This window comes from Pteropus vampyrus, unplaced genomic scaffold, assembly GCF_000151845.1.
Source record: "Pteropus vampyrus isolate Shadow unplaced genomic scaffold, Pvam_2.0 Scaffold401, whole genome shotgun sequence".
Taxonomy (NCBI): domain Eukaryota; kingdom Metazoa; phylum Chordata; class Mammalia; order Chiroptera; family Pteropodidae; genus Pteropus; species Pteropus vampyrus.
Window position 1 is genome coordinate 315,911 of NW_011889182.1, and position 9,139 is coordinate 325,049.

At 61.4% G+C, this 9,139-nt stretch overlaps 1 protein-coding gene across 1 annotated transcript in view; it reads right to left on the reverse strand.

Annotated features, from left to right (window-relative positions):
• Positions 1-518: 518 nt before the first annotated feature.
• CERK (ceramide kinase) overlaps positions 519-9,139 on the reverse strand; it is a 24,985-nt gene continuing 16,364 nt past the window's right edge. The window contains 6 exon segments of the mRNA XM_023523688.1: positions 519-2,778; positions 4,515-4,720; positions 5,488-5,693; positions 6,389-6,465; positions 7,817-7,922; positions 8,727-9,137. Coding sequence (XP_023379456.1) covers positions 2,712-2,778; positions 4,515-4,720; positions 5,488-5,693; positions 6,389-6,465; positions 7,817-7,922; positions 8,727-9,137 — 1,073 coding nt within the window. The 3' untranslated portion in view covers positions 519-2,711.

Consider the following 9,139-nt stretch of genomic DNA (forward strand, 5'->3'; position numbering starts at 1 on the left):
TTCACTGCAGGGCAGACGGCCCCCGACTCACGATGGTTGGGCTCCCATTTCTGACTTTATGATGCTCCCCAGGCCAGTGGCTGCGTGCAGTGCTCCCCGTGATGCTGGGTGGTGGCAGCGGGTGACTCTGCCCGGCTTTGCTGACCTGGGTGTCCGAGCGTTTCGGGTGGGCCGGGCTGGGCTGTGAGGTCGGGGAGGTCAGGTGTGTTAACTGCATTTCCAGCTTAGGGGATTTCCAGCTCGTGATGCGTGTGTCGGGAAGTGACCCCATCGCTGAGTCAAGTGTCTGCACTGAGCGAGTGTCTCGGCTTTTCCCAGACGGTCCAGGGAACAAAAAAGGGCACCTTGGTGCCCCTGGGCACTTGGGTCTTCATTCTCCCGGCAGAAGCCATTGCTCTGGCTGCAGGTCAGCAAGGGTCGCCCCGGGGTGGGGACAGACAGGAACATAGGGAAATGCAAGTATTAGTAACGATTTTGTTCTCGAATCAGGGTTTTCGTCACAGGTACTTACAGCCAAATTCTGCCCAAAGTAACTTTATTTTTGTTTTCTCAAACACATCAGAATAGGCCACTTGCTAATCTTGAAACCAGCAAGACTAGAAAAGGAACGAAGCTCCCCTTGCTGCCCACACACTCCCCAGGTCCCCCAGACGGGCGAGGGGCAGAGCCCAGGAAGACGCCAGCCGCCCTCACCTCGGACCGCAAGCGGCCGGAGCCCAACAGGGGTCTGCACCACTGAGCCGCGAAGGACGCTGACGCGGCCCGGCGGTCCCTTCTCAGCGGGCTTCCGCTCTCCAGCCACGTCCGACATGCAGGTGTCGCGCTGGCCCGCCTGGTGCCTGCGTGTGGCCCTCCCGTGCTGCCGGCCCCCGGGGGCTTCGGGGTGCTCACACAGTCGCACGGCCCCAGGCTTCCACGGCTCGCCGTTTTCAGTGCCGGCGCGGTCGGTTAATATCGCCACAGCCGTGCGGGGAGCACGTGGTGTGGCTGGGTGTCCTGTCGAACAGGAAAGGCTCCGTCTCCGGGCTGGACTGTTCTACAACTAGCAGTGGTTTCGGGGCAGGCCGGCGTGCTGGGGACATTCACCAGGGGCAGGAAGGGTGGAAGACTCTTTGGGGCGTCCCTGGGGCACAGCACAGCCCCAGAGGCGGGGTCCCCCTAGGGGGACCCTGGGGAGCGCCTCTCAGGGGCGCCGTGCCCGTGGGTGTGGCCACCGCCCCGCACAAAGCTGCCAGTCCTGCATCTCGGCTTCCTTCTAGCCCGGAGCAAGCATCAAGAACAGAAGCGGCCAGTGTATGTTTACTTATTTAAACGCAGACTTGTTACACCATTAAACTTACAGAGACACCTTCATAATGTGCATGGTCCACTCAAAACCAGCTAACGCTGCCCTTCTGTCCGACTGAACGACGAAACAATGTCACATGTCCTTCAAAATGAGTCGGTACAACCGATGTCTGTCACATGCTAAAATGACCGACTGAGCCTACGTAAGGTGAGATCCAGTCCTGACTGACAGCCGACAGAACTGCCCCCTTCACAGGCAAGTGTTCCCTCTTCTCAGCGAAAGCTTAAGCTGCATCTTCCTGTACCGCGGATAAAGCTGTTTTAGACACACCTTCCCTACACCTGAGCTGAATACAAGCCACGAGGCCACGGTGCAGACAGGACGCGGGGGCCAGGGGGGTGCCTCAGGGTGGCCAGCTGCTGCGGCCAGCCCTGCAGCGGGCAGCAAACTAAAACACTAACAGCGAAGACACCCAGTTGCTGTGCTGGTTTAGAAGAACAAGACTTCCAGTAAATATAGACAGACAAATGTAGAGATGAGAGCACAGATCTGGACCGTGTCTGCAGACTCCAGGGCTGCACCAAAGCGAGCCCTGGAACGTGGAGCCCCAGAATCAGGCTTCGACGTTCAAGAACTCGCCAAGTGAATTTCTGAACCTCTTGCACGCGTGGCTTTCTGTGCCCTCAGAAAGCCCAGCTGTGTCACCTACTTAGTGGGGCTGCCGAGCACCGTTTTTAACTTTAAAGCAGTAAAACACTCGCCAGTGCTTTACGCACGTCCCATGCCCGAGCTGAAGCTGGGCCGTCTCAGAAGCCGGCTGTGACACGAGCAGAGCTGGGACTGGAGTAACCGTTGTGACCCGCGACGCGGCCCGCTCCGCCGCGCTCCCTGAAGCCGGGCTGTGCTGCGTCGTCGTCACACAGCAGGAAGGCTCCAGACAGCGCCCTAGTCAGAGCTCAGACGAGGGGAAGATGAGGGACGAGCGAATCCACCACTTCCCACGACCTGACCACAAGCAGCTACAGAGCGAGTCTCGCGAAGCGGAGCAGAGTGACTGGCAGACAGCACGGCCGGGGCTGTGACCTGGACGGCGGGCGCTGACGTGCTGCCCCCGGCCACGGCGGAGCAGCCACGTTCGCGTCCGCGCTGTCCGCGCTGTCGAAATCTAAGACGCCCGCGCCCCCGCGTCAACGGCTGCCGTCTGCTGAGAATAAACAGGTCGTGTGAAACGCAGCCCCGGGAGTCACAGAGAACTGCAGGTGCCACCTGCGTCCACGAAATGGTTGACAAAAGGTATTTTTTCTAAAATCAAGATTTAACTATCAAAAATAAATTTCTAAACCGAAACGGAAGCATCCACGTCAGTGGTCCGCAGCATCTTCACGCTTCCGGAGCACGGCGGGGGCGGCATCCCGGGCGCCTCTCAGCTCCGCGGCTGCTCCGCTTCCTCGATGCCTCGTGCGAAGAGCCGGACCAGCTGGCAGTGGACCCTGCGGGGACAAAGGGCCACACTGAAACCCCACGTGCCCCTGCCTCGGCCCCACGGCTGGTCACGGGCAGAGATGGGGCCTCGTGGAGGCTGACTCTGGGTCCAGCCCCCGCAATGACAGGTCAGGATGCACGGTGACTTGACACTCCAGGGAGATCTGTGGTATAAAGGGCAGCCGACCCGGCCGCGCGGAAACCGCGGATCAGAAGGCCCGGTTCTAGTCCAGCGCCCGCCTGCCCTACCCGGTCTCACTGGCATGCAGCTCGCAGGCCCCGGGAGCGCTGCACGCAGGACACCCTTAGTGTACGAGATGTGCAGGCAGCGTTGGCCATGAAGGACACGCGGGCCCAAGAGCCCGGGGGACGAGGAGAGGGCCGGGGTCCCCTGCAGCCCTGTCTTCCACGGTCAGCTCTGGGACCTGAGCCGAGCATCCCAGCGGGCAGTGCCACCGTCCCAAGGTACTGATGGCATCGCAGTGTCCCCGGAGATGGTGGGCGATGAACCCGTGACTAAGTGACTCGCTGTTCAAGGCATGGTAACATTTATCCAGACCCATGGGACACGTGTCACAAAAGAATGCCTGGCTTAATTTCCTGTTTCTCCAGTACAGCGATGAGCCGGCACTTAACGCTGATTCCTTTCATTTCACCTGTAAAGCGAATGCATAGGCACCAAACCCCTGAGCGTATGGCCAGCCTCGGGGCTGCTCCTGCGGCCCGGTGGCTGCCCCTCGTCTGCAGATGTGAGCCGGGCAGTCACTGCCCCACTGGCTACGAGAACGGGGCGCACACGGACGGGGGACTGGGTGAGGTTCACTAGCTCTGTCTGGACTCTAACGGGAGAGGGTACATCTGGACCCAGCAGCTGGTTGGTTGAAAAGCCACGTAAAGTGGAGAATTATAAACAGGACGTAGAGACCCCCCGCCAAGTGCTCTAACTCAAACACCGGAGGGCTCACCAGCACCCCTCCTTCCCACAGTCTGCTCCCTGCCACCTGTCACGTAATCTGCACTGTTGTCATCAACAAGTGTCCACTGTGCTCTGTTCAAAGTAGACCAGGGCCGTAAAGACACAAGCACAGTACAGATGCTTCTAGAACTTTACGCTTCTCCCCCAATCTTGTATAATTTTTATGCCCACACTTCATTTGATATCCTTTTAAAAAAACTTCCATCACGTCTTTGATGAGGAACGAAACGCACTCACACGTCACCCGGTCACGTGATACACGTCGCACCAGTACGTGCGAGCTGGAACACAGTCACAGATTTCTAAGAGCAAGTACAGTGCGCCCCGGCAGGTTTGGGGAGGACCCGCCTCCCACACCCCCCCGGCCAGCGGAGCAGCCTGGACCCCTGACGTATGGCCCACAGGGCGGCAGCCTGGGCTCTGAGGCCGGAGCGGCTCCTGGCGGACACGGTGAGCCCGGGACTCAGGAGGTGGCCAGGGAGGCCACGCTGTGCGGCTGGAAGGGAGATGGCCAGGGCCGGGAGACCGAGGCCAGTGCTGGGGAGCAGGGTGCGGGAGAGGAGAGGGACGAAATCGAGGGGCTTCGAACGCCTGCGAAGGTGGCCCGCACCCCACAATTAGATGGCGGGTATTCAGCACGTGGAGACACAGGCATTTGGGCACGCCTGTCGCGGAGGGTCTGAGCTGCAGGGTGCAGGGCTCGCAGGCCCCTGGGGGCACCGGAGGGCACACCCCGGCACGCTGTGACCCGGGGCCACCGTCGCTCACCTGACCTCGATGGCAGAACTGTGCAGAATCTCCCCATCGCAGTTCCAGGAGCTTCTGGAGACAGGGCAGCAGCAGGAGGGGTGGCGACTGCAGATCTCCCCAAACCGCTTCCCCCTCTTGCCGAGCTCCCCGTCGTCGTCCTCCAGGTGCTTCGGTATAAACTGGAATTTCTTGATGCGATAAACTTCAACAAAAGTGAAGTCGAACTAGCGGGAGGGAGGGCGGGGGGGGGGCGGGTGTTACAGCCGTGCTGGGCAGGGATGGCCACGCCCCCTCGGGCCACACCCGCCAGCTCTTCCCGACTGCACCGGCCCCCCGAGGACACGGCCCCCCAGGCAGCGCTCTGAGCCGCTCTGCCCAGCTCCCTGGGTGACGGCAGATGGGGAGAAACGGCACCTGCCCTCGCAGGTGCCAGGCAAAACGCTGAGGACTTGGGCGTCCCCGCTCACCCCCGAGGATCCGGTAGCCACTTAGCAGTGACTTGTAGAATGCTTTATCTTCTTCGCAAGTACTATTTCAAAGCCGCTTGAAAATACTGCTGGACTAGATCTTCAGTGCAACTTAAGTGGAAACAGATTTCGCCACACCCAGAGCCTGACCACCTGTTCCATTCCCTCCCCATCACGAGGCTCAGGGTCTCCCCTGCCTCAGCTACAGGCCGCCAGCGACTGCGGGAACTCTGTGGGGAGCGGCTGCCCACGCCCGTTTCTGGGAGCCTAGAGGTTTACTGCCAGCCACCTGCACGGGCAACGCAGAGTTTCACTGTATTTTTCTATTCTGTTTTGAACCAGAAAGAGAAACGACAAGAAAACATGTAGGAAAGCATACGTAACCATCCTTGCCTCCTAGCTTCTGTGCTCAAAGATCTTACATTTTCAAACGAGATGTCAGGAGGAGTGACGGTGACTGAGTTTAAAACGGGTGAGACGCAGAGAAACGGCCCGGACACGGCCGCGGAGGGCGGGGCACGCACCTGGTCGTGCTGGTTGGTGTGCCTGATGAGGAACCTCAGAAAGTTGAACCGGGAGCACTTCCGGATGAGGATGAGGTCCAAGGACCCGTCTCCCAAGTGGGCGGCCGGGGAGAGGCCCCCGGGGCTCCGGGAACAAGCGCAGGTCATGTTCATGGCGTTGATGGCCAGGAACTTCCCGCAGACGACTTTCCACTCCTCCATCTCCTCTGGAGCGGGAGGAAGCATCGCGGGCCGCACGTTAGGTGAGGGCGGGCGGGGACGGGAGGGGACAGGGCAGTGTCCGTGCTCCCCTGTGGTGGGGACGTGCATTCAGCCCAGACGCTCACACAGTCCCCCCCTTTATCATCAACGCAAGGGACGTCACCATGGAAATGGGGCCGGCTGCTGTGCCGGGGTCCCCCCCCCGAAAGGCAGAGCCGTGGCACTCGTCCTCTCTCCCACAGGGACTTCTGGACAGCGATTTCGAACAGGGGTCACCTAGTCTGGCCTGACAACGATTGTGTGGCCTGTGAGCTAAGAACGACTCACATTTTAAAAAGACTGAAAAACAATCGAGGAAAATATTTTATAACGTCTGGAAATTACATGAAACTCAAATTTCAGTGTCCGGAAATAAACTTTCTGGAACACAGCTGTGCCCATTCCTTTCCGAGCGGCTGGCAAAGCCTGGAGGCTTCGCGGAGCTGCCCTAGAACATTCTGCCCGGGACTGTGACGCGTGGAAGCGGCAAACACAGGCGCCTTCCACAGCGGCCACTCTTCCCGCGAGCCCGGCCAGGGGCAGGCGTTTGCGGCTGCCTGAGGCCAAAGCCCAGCCGGACGTGCAGGGTGACGGGGGCGGGGGGAGGAGGCGGGTCCCCCTGCTGAGGGTCCTGGGACAGGGAGTGTTTCGGAGACGTCACCTGAGTTCTCCAAGCCGTACAGCGACTTCTTCTGCTCCTCCTCCAGCTGCTGCCTGCTCTGCCTGCAGACGAAGCATCTGGAAGAGAAAGACGCCGCCTCCTGAGCGTGCGGCACACACACGGACGCCTGCTCACGCCAAAACGTTCAGCGTCGAAGGCGTCCCCGAAATCGTTCTTTTCCACGTTAACCTGAACTCTCGAAATCAGATTTCCATTTAAAAATCACACACGTCATTCGCGAACCCTCAAAGCAAAGGGCGTCGCTCAGGCCGTGGCCTGGCACCCGAGGGCCGGCTCGAGAGCGATGGCCAGACAGGCCCAGACTCCCGCGGCGCCTTCACGGGCCGCGTCGGCCTGTGCTCTCACTGGTGCCGCCAGTGACCAGCGAGTCACTCGGGACGGCTGCCCCGGGACTCAGCCATCAGCCCAGGGGGTGTCTGCGGCCTTTGGCACCGCCGGGCTCGGCTGCCAAACGGGGCACGTGTTTGCACTGGCGACATCAGCTCATCGGGTTTCGTGGTGCTGTGACTCGAATCCTGGCTGCATCTAACGTGTGCTTTTACGGCCCCAAATTCTTCCCTTAAAGAAGGAAGGACCAGGGGTGAGGGTGGGGGCGGAAGCTGGCGTGTGACTCAGAGGAAAAGCGTGAGTCCTTCAGGAACCCACACCGTCCACGTCCGCAGAGCGCAGAGCAGGGGCAGACACCCCACTGTCGCCACCGGGCCACCGGGCCACGCGACTGATGTTGACATTTATTGCGGGTTCTGCTTTAAAGTGGTCCACATATGGCCGACGATGTCCGGGGAGCACTGAGCGAAAAAGCAGTGGCTGCTGGTCATTCACATGTCCACGTGCTCAGCCTGCACTGGCCGAACCAGGCACGGACCTCCCCGCGGGCCGACTCCCGGGCCCTCTCCCGGGTGCTCGCTGCTGGGCTCGCCCTTCCTGACTGCAGGGCAGGCGCCCAGCTTGGAGCAATGGGCCAGGGCCTCAGCTGGGTTTGGGGACGGGAGGCTCCACGTGCATCTCTTGCGGAAAACACCTGTTCTGTCCCGTGATGCCGTTGCCATGGTCCCCTGCAGCGTCCACACACATAGCTATCGATCGGCAAAGTGGTTTTGCCTTTTATCGTTTCCTGTGTGTTTTTCAACCCTCAGAGCCCGCACGGGGGGCAGGCAGCGTGATGTGCGCCCTACCCCAGGGGGCGCTGTGGCCACGCTGGGCCTCCCCTCATGTCCCATCCGTGGCACGGGGACCGTCACTGGAGAGGCGTGGCGAGACCTCTCCTCAGGGTGCGTGTGAGCTGGAGAGCACCGCGCTGCCCCGCGCTGGCTCTGGGAGCAAGGTCCAGTCTGCGCCCCAGCCCGCGTCTGGGACGTCCCGCCCACGACCTGCCACGAGTGACAAACACGTCGGCGACACGCTTACCCTGCTCGGCAGGGCTTCCTGTCCCTCGGAGACCCCACCGTGTGCTGCGCTGGGAGGAAGGACACCGTCCCTTCGTAGCAGTGATGGGACAGAAAGGTCTTCAAGCCTGGGAGAGTGAGACGAAGGGAAAGGGCCGCAGGGTCACTGCCCGTCACGACACCCAGATTCTCCGCTTCAGAAGCCGAGCGAGCTAAGATTAGCGTGCCTGCCGGAGGAAGGCACGGACCCGGGGTGGGGGCTCCCCACGCGGGACGGCATGTCCGGCTGCAGCGCCAGTGCACCCCAGACCCAGCGTGACAGACCAGGGCGGCTTTCAACGCTGGCAAAGTGGCCGTCGTTGCCACTGGTGACCCCTCAGGGCCTAGACGACGTGGCCAGCATGCTCTGACGTGACTCTGCCTGTGGGTCTCTGCAGGTGCCAGCCCCATCAGAGGCTTCCGATGTCCGCATGACTCTGAGGCCCATTTTAGGGCAGAGCCACCAGGCCATCTCTCTGCTCCTTCAAGACTGTTGGCAGTGTCCCCATGACCCCAGGATCGACTCCCAGGCCATTGTGACAACCCTGGCATCTTGGAACAACCGAGACAAGGACCGTGGCCTGCCAGCCCCTCGCGCAAACTGCGCCGTCCACTGTGCTGCCTGCACCCCGACACGCAAAGCCACACCGAGCTGGCCTGGCCTCCGTGCGCCTGCCGCCCAGCAGGACACAGGGGAGTGGGGCTGAGGCGCCCCGGGCCACCGCGGGGTGGCTCCCAGGGCGCCCGGGACCTGCCAGGCTCACGGCCACCGTGCAGCTACAGGGCGTCCGGCCCGCAGCCTCTGTGATGGGAGCTCGCCTCCCGCGGGCGCCCTGCAGGTGCAGTCAGACGAGCTGTATGAACGCACCATTCACCGCGCACCGCTGATTTACCTGAAAAGTCGTATCTGATGAGACCCATCCACCGCTTCTTCTCACTGTCCCTGATGATGTCCCCGTAGAAGCCATACCCCAGCAAGGACACCCAGTACCGCAGCAGCGTGCCACCGTGATGCACGGAGGACACGTCCATGGCCAGCGAGTCCCCTGTGGAGAGAAGCCCCGGGGGTGAGCCCACTTCCTTTCTGCTTGCCCGCACCCCGTCCCCACACGGTGCCCAGCAATATGTGAGGCAGGGGAGCTGGGGTCTGCTCTCTGGTGTCCTCGAGTCACGTGACTGACAGGTGACGCATTTCCAGAACGGGCGTGGGAAGCCGTTCTGTGGGAAAGGAGCATGATCACGTCCATGAAGCTCCCTCGGTGTCACTGCTGGAGAGGAGGGGGCTTGACGACGAAGGCGGGCACGC